This window comes from Pezoporus wallicus, unplaced genomic scaffold, assembly GCF_028554395.1.
Source record: "Pezoporus wallicus isolate ANWC-B61680 ecotype Strahan unplaced genomic scaffold, APGP_CSIRO_Pwel_v1 contig_593, whole genome shotgun sequence".
In the NCBI taxonomy this organism is placed as follows: domain Eukaryota; kingdom Metazoa; phylum Chordata; class Aves; order Psittaciformes; family Psittacidae; genus Pezoporus; species Pezoporus wallicus.
Window position 1 is genome coordinate 860,991 of NW_026642342.1, and position 24,642 is coordinate 885,632.

General features: G+C 45.7%; 1 protein-coding gene across 2 annotated transcripts in view; it reads left to right on the plus strand.

Moving 5' to 3' along the window:
• Positions 1-23,048, plus strand: part of VPS8 (VPS8 subunit of CORVET complex) — a 74,246-nt gene extending 51,198 nt beyond the window's left edge. For both annotated transcript variants that reach the window (XM_057429315.1, XM_057429316.1), the window contains 7 exons: positions 532-610; positions 2,071-2,153; positions 7,949-8,029; positions 9,219-9,388; positions 10,050-10,218; positions 21,641-21,721; positions 22,379-23,048. In XM_057429315.1, coding sequence (XP_057285298.1) covers positions 532-610; positions 2,071-2,153; positions 7,949-8,029; positions 9,219-9,388; positions 10,050-10,218; positions 21,641-21,721; positions 22,379-22,528 — 813 coding nt within the window. In that variant the 3' untranslated portion in view covers positions 22,529-23,048. The remainder of the gene's footprint in view (positions 1-531; positions 611-2,070; positions 2,154-7,948; positions 8,030-9,218; positions 9,389-10,049; positions 10,219-21,640; positions 21,722-22,378) is intronic.
• The last annotated feature ends 1,594 nt before the right edge of the window (positions 23,049-24,642 follow it).

Here is a 24,642-nt window from a genome sequence, read left to right on the forward strand (position 1 = left end):
TTGACTCTGGTCACCATATGAAGGACCGGCTTCCCCACTACAAGTTTATGTGAGTTTTCACAACTCCTGTATACTGCCTGCAGAATTTAGATACCCCTTTCCAGCTGGGATCCCTTTACTGTGCTTCCTCTTCTGTAAGCAGTGTCTACAGCAGAGAGTTTGCATCTCACATGGAGAAGTAGTTGGGGACTGAATGAAGTAAAAGAAGATTGTTGTCACAGTTCGAGTAAGAAACAGATGAGGATGGAGAAGAGGGAGAAACAGGAGTCAAAGGTCTTCTGTGCGTAGGCCTCCATCAAACACTATCTTGGTCTAAGATGAGCAGTCTAGACTGAAAGCAGATCCCAAAGTGCTTTGCTCTGAGGTTATGTTAACATGCTTCAGTTCTGTTCCATTTCAAACATGGGAAATGTAGTTGTGTTCTTCAGAATGTGTAACTGAGTCTTTGGAAATGGATTGGACATTGCTCACAGTTCATTTTTAGTACTGCTGTGTTCTTAATGGTTTTTTCCTTGCACTCAATTATTTCAGGCCCTCTGGTTTCCCCTGCTAGAGGCTATGATGTCCCCACAGAAATTGTCTGGTTCTTCACAGTGTCGTTACTCCGAATGTAAGTATTTTGGCTTTTGTGACTCCAAATATTAATGAAAATGTGTGTACAGTCTGTTATCCTCTACTGACTGAATAGAAGAAAAGCAGATTTGTTACTCAGTTCCTTAACTTTCTGGTTTCGCAGCAGATCCCAACTGCAGTGACTGTAGGGCTGAGCTCAGGCTGGGTGCTTGGTAGGCTGCAGCTGTCTGTGAGGTACTTCTTGTTTGGTTGGTTTTGGGCTTTTCTGTTGAGTGAAAAATGGACCCTACCATAAAATTCTCTAAGTTGGTTCCACTGAAGATGGTCTCTTTGAAAAAGCCAAGGTGCACAGCACATACAAAGGCTTTCTAGGTTTTAAGTAGGTTGCAGTCTACACTTTATGAGCTTCTGACTTAATAAACTGTCATGTTCCATGCCCAGCCTTTTTGTATGCCTATCCCTGTACCTGTCTATTGTATATAAAACCAGTGAAACTGGAATACACTAGCTAAATTCTCTGCTCCAGTTCTAGTGCCCTAAATCTGTTGTGGGTGTCAGCAGCATACCTTGAAAAGCCTCCTTTTATGGAAAGCTTAAGACTAGTTAAAAATGAGCTTAGATAGTGTGGTCTTGACACAGAATAATGTCTTTTGGTCCATTCCAGCATTATGCTTTCTACTGATTGTAGCTGTGTGTGGTTAAGGGTCACAGCCTATTATAAGGAAGTGTGGTGGTTATCATGTTGTCTGTCCTCTTTGCATCATTATTACCTTGCAGTGATGGTTAGCTATATCTGGAACCCTGATCTTGCAGAGATCAGTAATCCCCCCAAAAAGCACTCCTTTTTCCTCAACTTATCTTTTCCTCTAAATTCAGAATGTCCCCTAGATTATCTATTTTGGGGAGCTAATGCCTGCAGAAAAGTAATCATCTGAAGTGACTGAGAAATGATGAGGGGATAATACACTTGGATCCTGCATAACTATTTTGTTTTTGTTCCTAGTGTATATACTTCTCAAGCTGCTCTAACTAGCTAATTATCCCCACAAAGAAGCTGAATTGCTGGGTCCATGCATATCTGAGTACTGGCTCTTTGGGGAATTTTGGGATTCGAAGAACAAGATTCATGCAAAGATCAATTCTAGGAAGTTTTAGAGTCTGTGGGGCTATAACATGGCCAAGGAATCCAAATTGGGTTTTGGTAGCAGTAGGAAAAGTGGATGGCAGTGCTGCAAAGTCAGTCTCAAAATATTTACTGTAGGTGGGGTGTGGGACGAGAATGGAGAGGCATTGTGATATCGAAACCTTTTAATTATACTTTCTGATGCAGAAAGCTGTGTGTGCTTAGTGCAAAACACGCAGAAATAAAAAGATGGAAGTTGTGTTCAAATGAGAAAACTTGAACTGAAATGGAACTCTCTTAATCTGTAAGATAGATCTCTCTTTACTCCTTGAATCCTAATGAACTGCTGGTGGCTTTTATGTGTGGTGTTTCAGCTTTGAAGAGTTTGACAATGCAAGTGCTGAACAACATGGCTGCATTTATTGCTCTTCCTTCAATTCTGCAGAGAATTCTACAGGTGAGTTTGTGAAGAGAAGCAGCTTTTACTGTGCCACTCAGTTCTTGGGAAGAGCAATATCCAGGTCACTAAAGATCAGATTAGCTACTTGTCTAGTTCAGAGTATTTCAGTGAAAGTTGGTGAGATATAAGTTGGAAAAGCTGATAGAAAGACCTCGGAGATTGATGCTCTAAGGAGACTTGGGGGAACGCACAAACCTGTGAGAAGTTAATTGAGGTAACCTGCAAACCAAATAAAATATTATCTCAAATGTTGCAATTGCTTTGAACTGAAACTCGGCAGTTTTAGGAACAAAGCCACTATGAATTTCTCAGAACTTGGAACTAAATTTGTTGCAAGTTATTTAGCTAAGGCTATGGGATGGAGAGTTTTGAGGCAAAGTTTATAGGCTTTGGAGAAAGAAATCACAACCAGGCCATTTTGATTGACAGTGCAATGTATTATTTTAGAGATGTTTGTCGGCAGCAAACATTTTATAGAAGAGCTGATTTCAAAATGGGATCTCGGGTTGAATGATCACAAGCAGATTTGATTTGTTAATTTGCAAAATAGACAAAAGATGAGGTGGGATTTAATAGCAAACCTTGAGAAATGCAGGAAACAAATTAAAAAAGTTGTCTGCATTGCAGAGTAGAATGATTGAAAGGTTGAGAAAGTGTTGAATGACTTCAGGGTTTCTATTACAGATGAGAAGAAAAAATGTAGAAGTCTTACAGGCTTCACAAGGTGAACACACAGCTCTAACAACCTATTAGTTTGATCTTAATATTATGCACAACTTTGGATTTTGGAAAAAATCACAGTTAGAGACAGTGAAACATGTTCTAAAGGAATGGATAGAAAGCATGATCAAATGAAATGTGGTTTTATCAAAGGTAGAAAGTGTCGAGCAAACTTAATGGCTCTTCAATAACTTATTTCATCTAGTTTGAACTGGGGTGTTAGATGCAGTTTCCTATTGGGCTTTGTTTGATGTCTAATGTAGGCAGGATATTATACAGAAGCTGTGAATGAATAAGTGGGGAGGTTGACAGCAAGGCTTTCCTGGGTTATGTTGAGAATTACCAGAATGGGGTGAGGGGCAAAACAGAGACCACTGTGAAGATAACACATCTGGGAGGTATTACTGGCTGTTATAAAGTGTAATTTTGCCTCTTATTCTCACTTAGGCTTCCATAAATCATAGATCAGATAACTGCACATTTTGTTTTCCCTTGTTTGGAACCTAGGTTTGAAACACATGGTTATAATCTGTTCTCCTGTTGGGCTAACAGAAAAATGATATTCTACGAACTTGTCATCCTCTTCACATTAGGACATGGAGTCTTCCACTGAGATCTTGTCTGTGCTGGGCTCTTATCAGTCTGCTGCTTTCAGTGCTTGACACTGTCCTCAGCTTTGCAGCTGGGCAGTTTCCTTTGTTAATAAGACACACCATTCATTTAACCCTTCATTCTTGTGCTTAAATCACACATTTCATGGAATCATAAAATCAATTAGATTGGAAAAGACCTTTAAGATCATCAAGTCCAACCATTACCCAGGACTGCCAAGAGCACCACTGAACCATGTCACTAAGGGCTTCATCTACATGGTTTTTGAATGCTTCCAGGGAAGGTGACTCCACCCCTGCCCCGGGCAACCTGTTCCAATACCTGATTACCCTCTCTTTGAGGAAATTTTTCCTAATATCCAATCTAAACCTCCCCTGGCACAGGTGTGATTTCTGTTTACATCAACCTTTATATCTGTATTTCTGGGAATTCACTGCTCTAGGTCACGTTAGGTTGTGTGTTTGTAGCTGTGTTGTATTAAACTATTGCTTCAGGGCTTGGACTGGATGCCCATAGGAGTTTTTCTTTGGGTTTTATTTTGAGGCACAGCTTGGCCCTTGGAAGAATGTTGCTTGGAATTCAGCTGGGAAGATGATGTCAGAAGTGGTGATGACTGCGTCTTACTCTGAGGCCATGTCTTTGAGTGCCTAGCTCGAATGTTCAGGGGTTCTGAACCTTTGCCATGCTTGGGATCAGGAGAGAAACTCCCCCCATGTTAGGCAGCTGGGAGCACTGGATTTTTGCCTCTGTGTGTAGTGTGCCCTGAAGTCTGCTTCCTTGGATTATCTGGGAATGGCATTTAATTGCCCTGCCGGGAAGAATCACAACATGGCATGCATACATGGTGTTTCCCCAAAACACTCTGTGTCCACAGCATTCTCAGCTAGAAAGATCTTTATTTGTGTGGGTATTCCTCTTGCAGAGCTGTGTAGTTGCTCACTGAAAAAGAGTAAAATTCTGAACTCTGGTGTCAAACTGCTCTGTCTTAGCTCTGAGCAGTACACAGGGCCTTGTTCGAACTGTTATTGATGTGCCGCTTTAACTGTGACCTTAAGTAAAATTCTTAAACCAGCTCTTCTTGGCCCTGGAGACATACAGCCTTGCCCAAGCCCCCAAAGTACTTCTGTGAAACTCAGAATTATAAGCAGTGCTTTTCTAAAAATGACCTCAAAAGCTGTTCCAAGAGGTCGAGTCTTGGTGGTAGAGCATAGATGCACTGGAGCTGCAGGCCTGGAAGGTAGAGCAGCTGCCCAGGAATTAACTGGGGGATTTTTTCTAAGGTGGATGACATCAGTGAACTGAGGTAGATTATCTTGCCTTTTCTGAAAAGGAATTAAGAGTATTCCAGTTTTAGTGGGCTGTTTTTCTTCCTCTTCTGCCCTTAATTCCTTACAGATTATTCCTTATGCAAATGTTAACTTTGCAACCAAAATGCTTTGCTGAAGGGCACCTTGCACAGGGCTATGAGCAGACTCCACAGCTCTCACGGAAAATAGGCAGGCTCCTCTCATCTGCCTATTACAGTGTATTGATTCAGCTTGATAGAATTGAAGTCACATGAAATAATAATTGACACAGTTATGTAGTTGCTCGTCCTTAATAAAGTTGTAAAGTTGTAAATAAGAAATCTGAAATAACCTTATTAGGGGAGATACTAGAGGAATCCTCTTGAGCATTAAGAAAAATTCCATGTCATTAAGGATGTGAATGCTGTCTGAAGAGGGCTGAAAGGTTGAGTGTTAATTCCCTTACAAAGCTGTAATCCTTCATGAATGCTTTCTAAGTAGATGCAGCTGATGCCTCCTACAAAAAAGAGAACTGGAGAAGCCAGAAACTTAAACTCTACCTGTAGGAATCCCAAAGTGGGGAAGGAAGGAAGGAATCTGTAAAAACTGTTCCAGACTGGAAGCAGTAAGATCCAGAAAGCTTTTGCTTGACTTTTTTTCCATCTCTGCTTAGGGCTCTGCCTTTTTTTTTTTTCCAGTCCTGAAGGTCAATACTGGGAATTAGTTTTGGATACAATAGTTGCTTCTGTCCCCTTCCAGATGGGACAAGCTGCAAGTGAATGTGTTTTCTGAGTTCATAGTGCACTTATTAGCACAGTTCTGTAAGAGCGTTTGCAAAGAAAATGCTATTTCCTGGACCTGGGAAAAAATTGGGAATAAAGGAGACAGAACTGGCTAAAAGTGAATGAGCACCTCTGGCTTGCATCTGGATACCTGCCAGCTGTTCCTGATTAGTGGACTTTTCCTGGGCAGTAAGTTTGGATTTGGTTTAGCATGCTGAGAGTTGCCATGTTCCCAGGGAAATACCAGCTTGGAAGCTGTAGCTGTGATCTGTTCCTGGCTTGGTGCAACTGGCTGTTACTAATGTGCCATCTCATACAGTGTATTTGGAGCGTGCATAAGTTCCAAAGGGAGACAGATTTTATAAGGTGAAATTAATGAAACATATTCCTCCACGAAAGTAATTGATCCCACAGGGTTCTTGTGAGGGTAAATTTTGTGGGGGCTGAAACCAGCAAATTGGAAGAAATCATTACAACTGCATGAACTCTGCCACTTTCACCTGATATAAGACTTTGTTAGGCCACATGCCTCCTCTTTAGAGAAAAGTCCATTCTTTTCCTACCTGCCATTTTTTAAGTAATCATCTAGTGTGACTTGAGAAAAATGAGGAACTGAAAGTTGCTCCTCAGACTCAAGGTTCCTCCTCTGCAAAGTGGTAGGCAGCTCTCCTTCTCTCTTCTTCACAACTTCTCTTCCTCCTTTATTTCTACCCAGGCAAGAAACAAGTTGCTTTGAATGTGTCCACTTGTGGCTTGAGAAATTTGAGTATCTGTATGTAAATGGTTGCACCTGTACATTTTGTGAGTTACCTGCCTGAGTTTCCTTGGCCATATACTTGAGAGCTTTAGAAAAGTATCTGGTGAATGCAAAAATAACTTGCTCTATGTTATGAAGCATGTACGTGCTGTGTTGGATGTCCTGAGTTCCCTGTTGCCCTCCATAATTCATGTGGTGACTCAGTGTAGTGTACTTTCTATGCTGTTGCTTTTAAATTATGCATGCAGAAAGAAAACTTGGTGGTGTTTGTGTCTGTACTGTTCACCTAGTTAAACAGTAGCTTCTGCAGTATATTGAGCTCTTTTGTATATTCCAAAGCTAGAGCTGATTTTGACTCAAATGCTATTACTCAGTGTTGTTTTTATTTAGGCTTGAACATTGGCATTTCTGCCTGTCACATTTCCTCTGAAGACTGTTGTTCAAAAATTGTGTCTTACTTTCTATTGCTGATTTGGTGATCTCTCTGGGTATCTTGCAGTGTAACTTCTATGCTACTTTAGTCATATTTGTCAACTTGCTTTTGCACTCTTTGATTCTCCTTTCTCTCCCTTGCTCTCAGTTCCAGCATGGAATAGCCTTGCTCTTTTTCTCATTCATTTCATCTAGAGCTTGTTCATCCAACTCCTTCTGTTTCTGTTTCCATTGTGTCTTCATCACTTTTCTACTCTCTCGTTAGTTTCACATCTTGCCAGTCTATTTTTGCCAGTGTCTTGCCCATTCCATCAGTCAGCTTCTTGAAAGAAGGCCTCCCCCACTATCCTTCCCTGCTTCCCAGCAGGGCAAAGTACTTTTTTTCTAGTCTAATTCAATGACTGGCTGTCAGCCTCAGGGATTTGCGTGTTACACAAAGATGAATTCCCCTGATCCTCTTTTGAGGTGTTCCTGAATAGGCTTGTTCTGATTATAGGCATGTGTGTGCCTCACTGGTGCCAGTTTGGGGTGGGGAGGACCAAGCTTTGCTTTTCTGTGCATCAGACTTTTGAGGCCACAGGGCTACACAATGTGGATCAGTACCACTGCAATAGTCAGTGGCAGATCCTGCTACTAACCTGGCACCTTTTCCATGCTGTTTATGTTAAGGACACAAAGATGGGCTGGATCCCAGCTGGTTAGCCAACAGCTTGCAGGGCATCTTCCTCAGTGAAACTGTGCAGTTTTCTAGTCCAATCATGCTGTTGCTGTAAAGGCAAATAGGAGGAAGCTGTTCCTGGCACATGCATGTTGGAAATGATACCACACTGCACATTGGTAGGGGCTGGCACTTCTGCAACTGTGTGGAGAGATTTTCAGGGTCAGTTCTGCTCAGGAGACCCTAGTGCTGGTGGCTGCTAGTGCTGGTGGACACTAGGAGCTGTTGGGAAACTCTGGCTGTGCTAGTTGCTGGGCAGAGGTATTTTCTGGCATGGTCCAGTACACCCATTAGCAGAAGCCTGCTCTCTTGTTGTGCAGTGGGGCCTGGCAGGAGGGGAGGACATTGCAGAAGTCTCTCCCTCTCCCCTCTTCCAATGCTTTGCCCGTGTGCCTGTTTGCAATGCCAACCTGGAGGGGTTAAAAAAAAAAGCCAAAATGGTCACATCCTGTGATTCAACTGCTGCTTTTCATTTCTTCATGCAGGATCCAGTTTATGGAAAAGGGAAACTTGGAGAAATTCAAGGACTTGTCCTGGGAATGCTGGACACTTTTAACTATGAACAAGTAAGTTACATGCATTTTTGCTCTGTCCACTGCTGTGTACTGGGATTACTTTTAGCTATCTAGCCTTCTACTCTGTTTTCCATTTCTCTCTGCAAAGGAAAGCAAATGGATGTGAAAGTGACATGTTTGTGTGATTGGGGGAAGGGGAATGAGTTTGCATTGCTCACAAACAGATTGCAAGTGAAGGGGCTGACAAGTACATGGTGAACACCCCTGTAGTTCAGTTTTCTGTTTAATGTACTGAAAGGATAAACATCTGCTTTTTCTCCAGCTCATCCTGCAGTTAGGGATTTAGAAGCTCAAGCCCAGTATGTTTTGTCTTTTTATGTGGTTTTAAATAAAAGCTTTTTTAATTGGGCTGCTTTGCCACTTCCCAACGGCAATGCTGCACTTCCTTTGTCACCTGATGAGATTTCACCTTTGTCTCATTCCTGCCTTCCTTTGTCCAGTCTCAAATCCCAGGCAGTGTCCAAACTTCAACAGTTTTTAAAACTCTCTTTCCCTATAACAGAATGTAGAGTCTTCTTCCAAACTCACCCTCCCTCATCCTGCCTACCATATGGCACTACCATCCAAGCTATGGCTCAGGCCTCCATGCAGGAGCATGCAATTGAACAATAAAATGGGAAATAGCTTTACTGTGAAGGACTGAACATAAAAAGCCATTATCTCTGTTTGGGTTCTTGGTAAAGGACTGCTCTGAGCAGCATGACAGGTCTTCTGTTGTTGCCTGGCAGTTGTCTGGTACAGGCTGCATGTACAACTGGTGCAACCTCTGTAATGTTTTCTGAGTTGCTGCGACAGAGCACTGATAGATCACAGACCAGAGCCCTAAAATGGGGGATGTAAGCAGTGGCTTACCAGGTGGGGGGGGGGGGGGGGGGGAAAGGGAGGGTCTGCTATGGAAGATGACAAAATGAGCTTACCATGTATCTCTTAATGGTCTTTGACAAAAATCAGTAGAAGACCCATTTATGACTGAAAGGGTATTGCCTCCATGCACATGTGGTAAAAAGGACAATTTTGAGGACAATGGCTAGAATACATAAAGAGAAGCAATTTTGTTGGGTTGGTTTTGCTGTTAGTGATCTGCTAAGCTGCTTGTTGTGAAGAATCAATAAGTATAAAGTTTCTGCAGTCTGGAGGTGACAAAATGACCTAGTTATTCTGTATATTATCTTCCACGCAGACCCTTCTAGAGACAACTACGAATCTTCTCAACCATGATCTCCACTGGTCCCTGTGTAATCTAAGAGCTTCTGTCACTAGAGGGCTTACCCCAAAGCAGGATTACTGCTGCATTTGTCTGCAGCAGTACAAAAGAAGGCAAGAAACTGCTGATGAAATCATTATTTTCAGGTAAAGTTAAGGGGTATAGGGTCACAGCTGTGATCATGTTAGTAGCTGTAAAAGACACAAACGACTACTGGTCTTTTGACTTGCACAAGTAATCCTGTGTATTCCTGTGAGCATGTATCCCTCCCTGCTCCCTTGCACTGTAAATAGGCTGGCTAATCAAACTTATCAGAGCCAGCCTTCTTTACATGCAGCCAGCTCTGTCTCTGCTGGAAAGAATTGTCTTACAATTCAGTGAGAGCTGTTCAGTAAGCTGTCAGGTTATCAGTCATCTCTCCCAGAAATACAACGTGTACAATTGCAGCACCTGGGGTTCCCTTGCCTGTATTTGTACATCTTGGATCTACTGCAGGTCTGACTCTGTCCCTAGTTGGAATCTCTGATATTCCTGTCTGTGGCCAGGTGGCTGTTAAATAAGATCACTGTTACCTTGGTATTATGATCTGTGGCTGTATCAGCAAATGGACATCTACTGTTACCTTTGCAAGTCTAGAAATATTGCAGGAGGATGTGGAGGTATGAAGGGAGTGTATATACTACTGAGCTGTATTTACATATAAGCAGCCTTGTTTTCCATTGAGTATGATTTCTCTTCCACAGTGTAGAGCTGTCAGGTTGTGTCACCCTTCTTTCAAGGACCTAGCAAAACTTTTCTCTTCTACAGCTGTGGCCACTTGTACCATTCGCTGTGTCTGTTGAGTAAAGAGTGTGGGACAGTAACTAAAGGCCTGATGAGGTGGATATGCTACAAGTGCAACTCAAGTAACAAGGGAGGAAAACTGAGCGAGAACTTCTCAGAGCTAAAAAAAGGAAGTGGAGCACCCTTGGCACAGGTAAGGTTTGTGAGGCAGTTCTTCAAGTAAACATCAAGCAGTGCTTAGAGGCTTTGTCACTTCATTGTTCTGTCTGTCTTTGCTTCCAGACAAACCCATGATCAGTAACTGTCAAACAGTATCAGCAGCTAACTAGTCACATTTATGAATGTCATTTTGTTTTGGTGTGGGTATACAGAGCTGTGGAAGTAATTGATACGTGTCCATCCAGAAGGTCTGGGAACTACTAACCAGCCTGAAGGGGAGCTGGATGCTTGCAGCTGATAGCCCGCTAGATGCATCCACTGCTGCTTCTTGTTTGTGAGAGCCTGGGGTGGGCCACTGGGGACAGTTCCTTTCAAACTATTTTTAGGTGCCTTTTATATAAAACTTGTATTAAAAGCTGTCACGTTGCTTGTGGCTGGATCGTGGAGCCTCCATTCTATCTTCATGACAGATAACCTGGCTCTGGGTAAAAGATCTGGAATTAATCCCACTCATTAAGTGCTTGCACAATGTTTTAAGAAGCTTGTGTGTAAACAAGACAGATACAGCTGGATTTGGGTGAGGGAGGAGATAATTAGTTTGTGTTTATTGTCCATATTTGTGTGCAAGAATTTTTTCACCATCGCTAATGTGAAAAGTCCAGTCTCAATATGAATGCTTCTGTGGTACTGTGGATTGTAAGCAAACATGGCAGGTAGCTTGTTGGGATATGTTTTAGGGGTATTGCACCATGGGGAGCTGAACCCCTTTCCCAACATTCCTGCAAAGGCAGTCACTTGTGAAGGTTTGTTCCTAAATGCCTCAAGGTACTTTATGCATTTGTCACTGCACAGATGCATGCAAAGCAGTGTTTTTCCACTTCTGAAACCAGAGTAATTCAATCTTGGAGTATGTTTTTATAGTAGTACTTTAGTTTTCTTTGAGCAGATTATTTCAATTTCTGCCAAATCAGTTCCAATCAAAAGATGGCTAACAGCATTAGTCAACTTCCATCAGCCTCTGTATTAACAAAGCCAGAAACTTCCTGCTTGAAGGGAGACTTGGGGGGAAAGTAATCTCTGAGGAACGTATGGAGCACAATGCAATCGTTGCAGTCAACTTGTGTTAGTTTCTCATATAGTGGCAGAAAGAACAGCTTTCCCAGGAGATAATAAAACCAACTGTTGTCCCAACAGCCTGCTTAGAAATGCTCGTCACTTTATGTACCGTCTTGCTACAGTGAAGTATCGATGCTGGCTCTAAAGCTCGCCAGATTCAGCAGCCCCATATTTTACCTTCTAGAGATCTCCAAAGGAATGTGTGCAAATGGGTTTGACAGACCAGGTTTAACTTCAGAAGCTAAAGGCAGAACTAAGTACTAAAACTACATTCATCGTTAAAGTGCCTGACATTTTGTACCAGTGCCTTAAAACTTGGTTATCACTGGGTTTCCCATGGGCTGGTCAGTCAGGGAACACCTGTGTCTCCCCTTTAATACCAGTCTGGACATACCCCAGAGCAGAATAAAGTGGAAAATGCTCCAGATGACACCAGAATCATTGGGACAGGGATATTATCAGTTTATTTAACTGCTCTGTCTGTAAAAGTGAGGGGCTGGTTGGGACTGCAGCATAAAGGGAGGCATGGAGAGACTGGATGGGGAAGAAAGCAGGCTACAGCACAGATCACCTAGCACTACCTAGAAAATGTCTGTGCCAGACCATCTGAGAGTGCTGGATGCTTCCCTGCTGTCTGTCATGTGCTCTTGGCAGAGAAGCCCATCGCTTCCTGCGGCACGCAGCCGACCCAGCAGAGCTTGGCTCTGTCTCAGTGGAGCCTGAACACTGCTTCAAGCCCCCCACCTCCTGATGTCCCAGATCCTCTCCAAGTTTGCGATGTTACTCATACATTATAATATTTAACTGTTGTACTTGCATGTGATTAAACTGTTGCGCAGTCAGGTCTTTAAAAAGCTCAATATATTTAGACTTGGCAATCGAGAGTAAAATCTCTAGCTTCTCCGGGAAGTTTGTTTGCTCAACAATTGCTGCTCAGTGGTGTTCATTAACCCTCTGTAACAATTCAGCTGGCCAGGCAGTGATCTGCATTACAGAACAGGCCTTTCCTTCTGGGGAGGAAGTGCTGGGAATGCCAGGTGGAGGAGATGGATGCAGTGTTGCCTGGCTGCACTGGAGATAAAAGCAGGAGGGTGAGGAGGGTCCTGTGGAGCACAGAACTGGGTGCTGGGGGAAGGCTGTTGCCTGCTGGTGTGGCAGGGTTTGGTCTTACTCAGTCTCAAATATAAGCAGAGAATAAAGCATGAAAAACAGCTGAGCCCCCATGTTTTGAAATGACACGGCTCTGTGCAGAATTAAGGCCTGTTTGAAAGGTGCATTTTCTATATTAACCTAGTGGATGATGCAAGATACTGGAGATAGATGCAGGCAAGCAAAGGAACTGAAGGAAGGGGCTCCTTCCCCTCCCCATTTGTGTGTTCTCAACGGTCCTCAGCCTGTGTCCAAGATAGCCATGGTCGCTGGTACCACCCTAGGTGCAGAAGGGGTTTATTCCCGTTTGTCACAATGTCTGTTCAGCCTTTTGGTGCTGCAGTTCTCTGGTGAAGGGCTTCTCTGCATTGTCTCTGAACTCTGCTGGCACTGGGCAGACCAAGAGGTCTCTGTTGGTCAAGCTGTTCTTGCTTCCACAGCTGGTGTTCCTGCAAACAAGGAACAGGAAATCCCAGAGGGAGGTTACACTAACAAAGTAGTGCTTCCAGCCCTGCCTTCCCTAGACCCTGGAGAGCCAGCTCCAAAGCTTCTGGACATTCTGTGCATAGATATGTGGGGAGGGTATTCTTCTGCAAGCACTTTGAAGACCCTGAAAGCTTAGTCTGCCTGTTGGCAAAATCTAATGTGGGTTGTTTTTTTCACACACGCATATACCCCCCTTCCCCGCTAGTGAAATCTTCTGTTTAGGCATTTATTTTCTTAGCAAGCCTTGAATTAGGAATAGATTCATACTGAGAAATGCCAGTGAGCATCTGGAGTGCATTTCGTAGTACCAGTTCTGCTCTGCTGAAACAAAGACTGTCAGTTGGAATTTTGCAATGCTGTTGAGATTTGTATGTGAAACGACAGCCCAAAAGACAGTGTTTTCTCTGTCCCTGCTTTGCATGCATGACTTTTGTAGCAATTGCCTTGAAACTGGAGGAGGTGGAGAGATGGCACGAGGCAGCACTGAACCATTATTGAATCTGGTGATAGCACTTACTTAAATGGAGCATTGCTGTGATGAGTGCTTGAGACATTCTGCCCCAGTGAAGCAGAATAGAATCACACAGACTGGTTTGGGTTGGAAGGCTCATCCAGTTCCAACTCCCTGCCAAAGGCAGGGACACCTTCCACTAAAGCGGGTTGCCTCAAGCCCTGTCCAGTCTGGTCTTGAACACTTGCCAGGGATGGGGCAGCCACAGCTTCTCTGGGAAACCTGTGCCAGGGCCTCACCATCCTTATAGGGAAGAGCCTCTTCCTTATATCTTATCGAAATCTACCCTTTCTCAGCATAAAGCCATTCCCCCTTCTCCTATCACTAGGGCAAAGGGACTTTTTCTGGTTTTGCTACCAAAAGTTTGTGCTTCCTCTGTTATGCCCTAAGCGTTGCTGTCTTCCCAAGGGAAATTTTCTGGGTCTAAACTGATCATCTATTATCTTTCCTGTCCTTCCTACCTGATACCATACCATAAATGAATGTTAAAAGAAATGAAAGCATGTGTGTTTGTGGTGTGGTTTTCAAATCTGATTTAAAATGTGCAGGTTTTACGTTACAGTGTTTGAAGTTAGCTGAGGCCTGTTAAGTGAAAGCACAGTAGCTGGGCTTCTGCCTAAATACTTAAGTGAAATACTCGTGGTATCTTAGTCATTGATCTCCAAAACTAATTTGCCTCGTTTCAGTGAGCTAGTTTGTGTTTTCCATTTATTCTGCTAGCCTATATACTAGGCATCACAGAGGCACACGGTTTTGGCTCTTGGGCCGTGAGCTCTGCAGAACATGCCATGAGCCCCTAAGCTGACATGCTCTGGTTATTCTCAGTTTGAGATTGTGCCTGAGTTCTAAGGGCACTGTTGTTAGGGCTTTCCAGATGAAGTTTAGTCCTGTCAAGTCACACCAGGATGGACAATGAATGTGATCCATAGTTAATCCACTTTGTCACACTCCACCTTTGAGCTCTGTTCTGTGCCTACCACCAGCACCCCAATTTGGGACACAGCCTTCCACCCAACCCAGAGCTTCGTGACTCACTTCTACCTGTGAGGAGCTGGTACCATGGTGCATCACTTACTTGAGATGTTAAATGTCCCGCTGCAGCATGTCTGTGCACTTCGTATTGGGTAAGAATGAAGGTTTAGGACTTCTTTTTTTGTCAGTACTTACTTTAGAGCTAGTCAAATGTTACATGACCCCTCTCAATCAGAGACGGAGCCGGTTTCACTGTTTTCAGTGCACCGGTGAACATCAGTTATAGCTTGAATCCCAGCAACAGCAAGATTTTTCCAAGGACTCTATAACTTTTAAAATGCCCAAGTGTGATGCTTTCCCCCCCTGCCCCCCAATGGCACCAAGCCAGTAATTAGCATTTTAAACAGTTACAAGATTATGCATTCTCCTCCATAGATAATATTCCCACATCCATATTAACTGAGAAAATACTCAGTCCTTTGGCTTTGGAGGTGGCTTTGGTGGCAGACTCCTTCTTCAGCAATGCATAGGAAAATCCATGTAAGGGAGGAACTAGAGACACTTTGTACTGTTGGCTTCTCATCAGCAGAACATCTGTGCTATAAGATTTCTTGTAATGTATTGGAAAAACAAGTGATTTGGTAAGAGAAAATGGAGCGTGGGAGCCTTAACTAGAGGAGGACTGGCACCACAGCTGAAATGGAAAATAAACCACACATTTAGAAGACTCATTTCAAAATCATAATTCTCCTTTAACAGCTTTTAAATCAAAACTATTTTCTTGGACTTTTCATACTGGGGGGTGGTTAGTTAAATTTCTTGTTCAGTTGGTTTGGGTGTTTGAGGTTGGTTTGTTTGTTTTCTTTGGGTTTTGGTGCTGGTTTTGTTGCCGTTGTTGTTGGTTTGTGTTTGATTTGGTTTTTGTTTTAGAAAATCAGACCCCTTCCTTCCTATAGCAATCTGTAGCCTGGCAGAAATCTCCTTTTACTGCCTACAATTCAAAGTGTTGCCCTCTAGGACTCATGAGAGGCTAACACGATGCAGAGACAGCTGACTTTCATACTCCCTGAAGTGAAGCCCAGTGAGACTGGCTGCCCTGTGCTCCTGGGCTCACCTGGAGAAGTGCTGTGTCGTGGTTAAGAGAAAAGATGGCAAAATTTCAGTGGGTAATCCTTGCTTTACTTTGCATCTCATTTTCATCATGGTTTGATGAAAATTTCCTCCCTTTTATTGAAACATTTAATATCTAGAAGGATCTGTAGGACAGACTCATGTAAATCGGCATCAAAAGGAGTGTGGCCAGCAGGTCAAGGGAGGGGATTCTCCCCTCTGCTGTGCTGAGTCACACACCACCCCCCCACCCCCCCACAGTCCTGCATCCAGCTCTGGGGACAACAACACAAGAGGGACATGGAGCTGTTGGAGTGAGTCCAGATGCCATAGAGATAGCCGTGAGGGCTGGAGCAGCTCTGCTCTGGAGGCAGGCTGAGAGAGCTGGGCTGGTTCAGCCTGGAGAAGAGAAGGCTCCTTAAGGGGAGACCTTAGAGCAGCTCCTGTGCCTAAAGGGGGCAACAAGAAACCTGGAGAGGGACTTTGGACAGGGGCCTGTAGGGACAGGACAAGGGGGAATGGCTTTAACCTGACAGGGGGGAGATTGAGATAAATGTAAGGAAGCAGTTCTTCCCTGTGAGGGTGCTGAGGCGCTGGCACAGGTGCCCAGAGAAGCTGTGGCTGCCCCATCCCTGAAGGTGTTCAAGGCCAGGTTGGATGGGTTTGATGAGCTTTAAGGTCCCTTCCAACCCAAACCATTCTGTGATACGATAAGATAGTAACAGATGCTGGGCTGCTGCAGCCTGTTGATATTCCCACTAACTGCATCAGTCCCTGTTGCCAATAGTTCTATGTAGCTTAGCACAGTGCTTGACAGTTACGTCTCTGCTCTCCAAGGAGCCAGCAGAGCTCATTGCATGTCCTCTCTGTGCAATCGCAGGCTTTCAGTCTATCTTCACAGATCTGCCTTGGAGCACAGCCGGGAAGGAAAATGTGTGACTTCCCATCTGCCAGGAGAGGCTGCTTTTCCAGACCCAGCACAGAGTGGAGAGGCCCAGTGACCTACCTGTGGTGCTGTGCTTGCTGCTGCTGCTGGAGGGGGTGATTGCTGCCCATTCCAAGCTGAGCAATAACTAAGAGGCCAAATGGTTAAGGCGATGGCAGATGACTCCTTTCTTCTGATATTCCTCTGAAGGAGGGGAGCAAAATAAGTAGAAGCTGAAGGTTTGGTTCAGTTTGTAGTACACAGTTGGGAGGGTATGAGAGGGAATTATGGCTGTTTCAGTAGTGTTTGCTGTAGCTGAGGGTGTCACTGGCTGTTTCGGAGGGCAGCTTTCAGGAATGCAGGTGGCAGATGAGCATCTGTCTCTTGTAAATACCTAAAATGGAAAGCTGCAGTTTCCATGTCCCACCTTCTTACCCATTCCTTTACTCTCACGTGGCACAATGAAAATGGCATCCTGTATGGGAGTTGAGTGTAGACAGGCTTGGGCAGCTGCAGCTGAGCTCCCAAGGCCAGAGTTGTTTGTAAGCATGTTATAAACTTCCCTGTTAAACAGCAATAGCAGGTTGCTACACAGGTGTCAGGAGCTATGAAGGGAACTGATAGAAGAGGTGTCCACTTGGATTTTCTATAAGGTTTGGGGTCATGTTATCAGTAAACCTCTGGCAGGAGCGGTCACTAATCCTTTGTACACCAAGTAGGGCTTTGTCCTTTATGTCTTTGCCTTCTCTTTCCCTCCCCAGTCTCATGCCATTGAGAGAACTCTGCACCTCTTGTCTTCTGTGGTTGGCTCTTGTGGGATGCTGTACAGCAGCCTCTTAGCTCACATTTAGAAAATGAATTATTTGCCTTCATTCATGGCACTCTGTCCTCTTGGGTTCCGGCACTGAATTGAGATCAGTCTGTTGCACTTCATCTTTATGTAATGGTTAATCCATGTGCCATGCTGCCCTTGAAGCCTGCTACATTACAAATAAGAATCTCATCTGCTGGGCCATGCTGTCTGTCCAGTGAGATGTGTGTTTTCTGTTGGATTAATTAATCCTGAGCAGTGTTACTGCTCTTTTGGCTGAAGGCATCAGCGGGAGTCCAAAGGAATATTCCAACAGTGCCCGCTGCAGGCGTGAGCTGCTGAACAGCCTAGCAGAGGGAGAATGGAGGTATGCCAGTGTGCTTCTGGTATTTAATACAGACAGTTCTTCCTCTCTCCTCGGTCACTGCAGTATCTCATGTTGCAGCAGCAGCGAGTTTATTAAACCACAAAGAATCCTGTCCTATCCTTTGCCTTGAGTAGGAGGTTTGCTCCTGAAGTTTAGCTAAGTTCAAGTAGAAATAAGAGACATCTGCTTTCCTGTTCTGCTGCCATAGACATCAGAGGACAGAGCTGTAGCACGGGCCTGTGTGACAGTGCTGCTGCTGCAGTGCTGAGGGAAGGCTTTGGCAAGTCAGTGCCAAAGAGGGCACTGCACAGAGGGACTTGCAAGACTTCCTACCTCCAGTCAGCATCTGTCCCGCAGCAGTGGTGCTTTATGCTGCAGTAGCTCTGCAGAGGTCTGCAGCAGGCAGCTTGTGCCCTGCAAGGGGTGTCCTGAGGTTTTGCCAAACTCCAGTAACAATTCTGTAACTTCAGTGTCATTCTAGTGACTTTGGGTCAGAGCAGCTACCTGCCTTGCTCTCTTTTTAGTTGACTGCTCCATGTTCTTGGGGGCACCATGAAAACAGCAGGTCCTTTTTCTGTGAAAAAGAGGTAGATATACTTGGGTTTACATGAATTGGCTTATTAAAAATCTGAACTGAGGTACCTTTTTGTAAGGCTACTTGAGCCATGATGGAATAGGTGTCCAACCACAGGGGAGGAATGGCAAAAGGTGGACTTGGCATCTGTTGCCTATGGATTTGGCTCTGTAAATGAGGGAGGTGGATTTTAGTTTTATTCCCGGGAATCCCAAAACCTTCCCCAGGACTTCTGGCTGCATCCACACCATGTTCTGGAGCTGCCTCCAGGGTAATGTGATGCTCTGATGCTCTGATTCTCTAATTGATGTAACAGTATCGTTTGTGGAAGGTGTGGCTCTGGAAGGCAGCGCTTGGATGGGTCTCTTGGTATGACTGTTAATGGTGCCTCTGCTTACAACTGCTGTATAATCTGCTTTGCTTAGGCACTAGCTGGTGATGGATTTTGTAGCTGTTAAATTACAGATAATTGTAGGCTTAGGAGGGCTGTGTGGTGACTATCTGAAGGAGGTGGAATGCGTGCAAGCAAAATGTGCAATGGAGATTAGCATTATAGTGGTGGGATCTGTGAGAACTGTAAAACACAAAGGAACCTTTCTTCTCCTTGCTGGCCCAGATCCTCAAGGGGATAAATTGCATCCCTTGGGTTCTGAATCTAGCCTGAGCCCTTTCTGAAGGGTTTGGCTGGAAATGGCTTGGAGGTGCTGAACCACTTGGTACTGATGTAGACACTGACGAGCTGGCTGGCCCTGCAGCAGCACTGGAGGCATAAGCTGTGTTGCGGGGTGAGTGAGCTGAGTAGGTTCCACTAATGCCTGACTCCTGATGCTGGACTCCAGGAGCCTCCCTGTAGCTCTTGAATGAAAACATGCCTTTAGTGACACAGTTAAAAAAAGGAAAAGGCCTGACAGCACTTGTTTCCATGACAACAGAAAGAATTGCCTGCGATATTTCAGCTCATCAGCCTGGAGAACAGTCTGATTGATAGTTACATATGTGTGGTAAAGAGATAGCAGAAGAGGGGAGGCCAATTACATTGCATTTTCCTTGTCCTTGAATGCCTGTGGTCCCAGTAACTCTTTTATTCCCTCTTTGCTTTTTGTTGTTCTTTTCCAAGTGAGACTGACCTGTCTGTCCCTTGGGAAGTCCCTTTAAAACCTGGCAGCTGCAGATACGTGACCCCCACTGTCACAGGCTCTCTGGTTCAAAGCCGATGCCATATGTGCAGGGAATATGGACATTGGTTGCTTGATTGGTGATTAGCAAATAGCTATTTACATGTATAAAGAATATCTCAGAGGGGGAAGAAGTGAGGCTGAGCAGGTGCTTCCAACATAATGATTGCACTTAACACATTCCCCTCAGACCTATGAACGCCTCAAAGGCAAGATGCACGTGGCTTCAGGAGAGTTAATGGAATGATTCAGGTTTCAGGACAGCCATTGTGGGTTCGGTGCCTCTTCCCCCAGAGCATTCCTGGGCTCACCAGCTCTGAGCCACCTCTGGGACATTCACATGATGGAGAGGTGAGTGGCCAGGTTCTGTCCTGGCTGTGCTTTGCTTGGAGCTGAGTACGAAGGGGAGCATGTGATGGAGGATCTCTGGCAAAGCATTGTTCCTTCTTCCACCAGAACTTATCCACTGCAGACTGCAGCTTCTCACCCTCTTTGGGCAGGGCTGCTTGGTTCTGCTTGGGACATAGGGTGCTTCTCACCATGGGGTGAGTACCTTAAAGCTGTACCTTAGTACCCTGGGCTTTGGGTAACTATTGGGTGTACTTTCTAGGGTGTGTACTGAATCTTGCTGGCTCTTACGAAGAGCTGATGGTGAGCTCTTCCAGAGGAGCTTGGGAGCCAGTGTGCCGTGCCCTGAAGAGCATCATATCATTACAGCATGTGCTGATTTCCCCAGATAGGACTGGGAGTCATCTTCGCAGAGCTTTGGAACGTGCTCTTTAAACGCCCGGTAATGGATGAGAAGTAGAAAGCAAATGAATGTGCTGCAACCCTAGAGAACACCATCCCTGGGAGAAGGGCCTGGCTGCTGGTAGGAGCCAAGGAGCTTGTTCCTGACTGGGAATGGTCCCAACTCCTGGCTTAGGCAGAACAGTGAAGCCCTCTCTGCCTTCCTGGGATCAGGAATTCAGCCATCATTGCAGTTATCACCTTCCTTGAAGGCAGTGATACAAGTTCTTCATGTTGGGCTTGATCCAGTGCCAAGGAGACTTTAAAGTAAATGCAGCTTCAGTCAGTACGCACTGGTAGGACTGCAGCATCTTGAGATAATAGCCCTTGGGAAATTTATTTTGGGGAAAATATTTGAGAATGAACATTGAATGTTCCCTTAAAAATAGATCGCCAGAGACAACAGATGCCAGATTGCTGCTCATGAGGGAGGCTGTTCTCCTTGGCTTCTGTTGTAGTTTCTTGATGATGCTTTTGCTTTGGAATATGAGCAGAAACATTCAAAATAGAAACATTGTGATGTGATAAAATGGAACAAACCTACAAGGATCCGTGATGCTCTGTCACCTCCCCCTGGGATATGTTAATGATGCCTTTTAAAGCAGCTTGAGTATGTATGCAGCCCTCCTTGCGTTAATGCTCTTGTTGCAGGCTGTGGTCCCCCTGTTTGCAGTTCTGCCTTGGCACTGCTGGGAGATGCTTGCCCTTGTACCCAGCAAATGCTGGCGTTGCTGGGCAGTACCATGATGTCCTTTGTGTCCAGTTCCTCAGGGGATGTGGCTGCCGCTGATGCACAGGCTGCCTTGTCTCCTCGCCCCCTTCCCACCCTTTGTTTCCTACCTTTTAGGCTGCAACATCCTACTAAGGTTAAAAATGGACCTTAGAAGAGATACCATTAGTAGATACTAGTCATTGGCACAGTAATCCTTCCCCATAATAGCCATGCACAGCCTGTGCCTGATCACAGTGTGTCATGACCCAGCAGGGAGGCTGAGCTGGGCTGGGGGAGACTATCAGATGACAAGAAAGGGCTGGGGGGAGCTGGTGCTGCCTGGGGAAAAGCCCAGGAGAGGCTGCCCATCTGCAGACCCATTACTTCTCTCCCCAGCTGGCTGTGGGGGAGTTTTCCCGTCCCATTTCTTTCTCTCTTTTTCCATCTCTCCTTTTCCTTTCTTTTTTGTCTTCCTTTCCTCAAAGGTAACCGAGTTCTGTTTGTCTGCCATCAGCTACAGACCTCAACAAGAAGTCATTGTGGATGTAAGCGTATCTCTGTTCTTTGAGCAAGAATAGGGTATTTTTTTCCCAGACAGTGGCTTCAAGCCAGAGGAGGGTGGCTATGAAAGCCCCCCTGAACAGGCTGCAGACCGGCTGCTCCAGGCCCAAGCATGGGAGCAGGGATGAATTTCTGTGTGTAGTAACTTGGCATCTCGTTGTGTGTTATTTCTGTAACCTCTTCCCTCTCTTTTATCAGACAAGTTCAGAGTCCCTGTTGGATCCTCAGCAAATCCAAGCTTTTGACCAGCTCTGCCGACTCAACCGAGGAACCTCCAGGGTACGTACCCGCCTGTCTTCCGTTGGGTTTCAACTGGGAAAGGGTATTTTGCTTGTTGTCAAGCCCGGTACTAACACTTGTGCTACAAAGCAGCATGGGCTTTGGCTTCTCTCTTGGGTTTCGTTTAGTGCTATAGTGCTGGCAGTTTGCTGTGCCGGGAGCTGGCTGTTGCACATCCCAAGGCAGTCACGCTGCCTCTGACAGAGCTGGGGAATTCACTGGCAGTGAAGCCATGGAAATGCCTCAGGCTTCGGGGCTGGGCCTGACAAACGGCGTGAAGTTTCTTAAATCCGCTTAGATTTGCAGATAACCTCCTCTCCAGCCACTGGCTCCTTCCATCACCCAGGTTCCCTCCTCCTGCCCCCCGTGTTGTCTCAAGGGAAGTGCAGCTCCCCCTGTCCCCTGCATTTTCCTTGTGCCTCCTGCCTGTTGTGGCTGCAGCTGTTGGTATTTTATTTCCAGCTCTTTCTGGGATTGTTTTCAATTAGGTAAGGTTAAAACAACCTTCAGGTTGTTTTGAAGTTGTCCTGCATGGAGTTCTGCAGGGTTACTACGTACCATATATACCCTGTGCCCTTTTCTCTGCAGATGTTAAGGTTTTGTGGTTGCACGAGTGCTGCCGTGCAGTGGGTGATGTATATGGGTTTTGCCTTGCAGCTGGCTCTCCTGACAGAGCTGTCCCGTGGCCACAGCAGCGAGAAGCACGGGCTGCTCAGCATCTCCCACGGTGACCCAACCACCAGCAGTGTCTTCCAGAACGAGAACTTCCAACTCCATCTGGCTCCCCCTCCGCTGGCTGAAGACTAACACTGCTGCCCCCAGCCCCAGCAAGGCTATGGTTGGTTTCAGGTCTTGGTGCTGGGAAGCTTTTCCATCACAACGCTGGACTTTCCACCCTCTCCCACCTTTCCTAGGACCCTCTGTGCTGTGTGGAGTCTTGCTGGGCTCTGGTGGGTTTGTGGGTGCCTGAGGCAGCCCTGGGGGGAACTCTGGGGGCAAAACCAAGTGTGCCAAAGCACCGTGCAGTGCTGGGCTACCTGCACTGACCCAGAGGCTCATGGCAGCGGTGGCAACTTGGCCAAGTAACTGAGCCAGCTCCACTCCACTGGAGGAGCGTGGCCTGTCCTAAGCCCAGAGCCCGTGTTCCACGGTGCTGTGTGGTTTCTGTGGATGGGTACTGTACCTGAGGTTTAATTGTAGTACTTGTAAAAGCAGCTGTTTTGGCAAGGCCTGACTCACTGTCTCATGGTAGCAGTCAGGGGTCTGAGGGCACAGAACAGGCAGATGGGAAAAGGCTGAAGAACACAGAGAATGTGTGAGCAAACAACCTGCACGTGGCGTGTACCTACAAACATCCATTAAAAGTCCCTTGGTTGAACTTTCTTGTGTGAACTGTGCCCCAGGGAGTGGGTGAGGGCTGTGCTCTGGCAGTGCTGCTGGCTCCCGTTTTTTTAGTGCAGTTGCTGCTGAACTCTGATAGAGAAAGATGCACCACCTTTGTCACGCTGCTCACACAGCTGCAACCTAATAGCAGTGGTGTTTCTATGCTATATCACCTCCTGCCCCAGCCATGTGTGTTATTGGTCTGGTGATCATTATCTTTCCTGTCCCCTTGTTCACTTGGATGTTTCAGGGTACCATACCCTTAGGGTCCCAGCAGGAATACGGGGCAGCGCTGCTGCCTCCAAGGAAAACAGAAGCACTGGCAGTTGTGCAGAGCCCACAGCTGGGGAGGAGCATTATTGCTGTGCACCCTGGGGTACCGTGTGCTCACCTTCACCCCAAGCATCAAGAACTACAACATGGTGCCCCAGGCTGATGTTCCCAGCATGCAGCCATATGTAGGCCTACTCACCCAGAGGTAAGTCAAGGGGCTGCTGGCAGACCTCAGCTTAGGCTTGCAGCTCTTTTCCCTGCCGTCTTTCCCCTGGCTTTTCCTTTACTGGAAACATGAGAATGTTTCCCTCTGGTGTGGCAAACACACAGTTAGGACAAGCAGAGCTCCAGTTGCTTAGTATTTTATTAAAGAGAAATATACACACCTCTCCCTGGCAGCATGGAGCGTGAGCCCAGGGCACGTCTCTTACAGCACACGTACGCCCGTGTTTGTGCAAAGAAAAGAAACCACGTTTCTGTGCGAGCGTGTTTCTGAACTGGGGTGTGCGATGGAGCACGGTGACACACGGGCCACCGTGCTGGCTGACGAAACACCAGCCAGGACGAGGCTGCTCCACTGACGTTTTACAGGTACAGAGGGAAGAGGCAGCTTATTGTGCTTAAGACATCTGAACAAATCCTGGGTAGGAGACACTCACAGCTTGTGAATATTGCTAATTACTTACAGTTAGTAAAGAACGTATCCTGACAACAGTCATACAAACCTGCAAGACCACAGGACCCCACGGTAAGTCTTGGTCATCGACACCCAACGTCATTTCACTGCGCTCACAGCCGGTGCCCCCTGACAGCAGGAGGAGGCGGCTCCTGCTTGCTTAACAACAAGGTGAGCTCATGCCAAGCCAGAGGGTCATGGTGACCCTCCCTGTGCTTGGCACCCACAGCGAGAGGGGTGAGGAGACCCTGTCCTCACTGCCCATAGTCCTTTGGGAACACCCAGCCCAACCCATCCTCCCAGGAAGGAGGAGCTGCCTCTGGAAGAAAGCTCAGGCAGGCCAGGCACAAGAGTGAGCTTTTCCAATGCTCCGCTCAGATTACAATTGAAAGATTAAATATGAGTAAATGTCGTAGGTTTATACATAATGCTTCCTTCTACCTATGGAATGTGTCTGAATGGTCAAAAGACACTAAAACATTGCTAGAAACCTCGGTTAACCAAGAAAGACAGCCCTGCCCTTAAAAAATAAATAAATCCTATTCAGTTTTCCTACGGCCTTCATTTAAATGCCCTCATTAAAACCAGA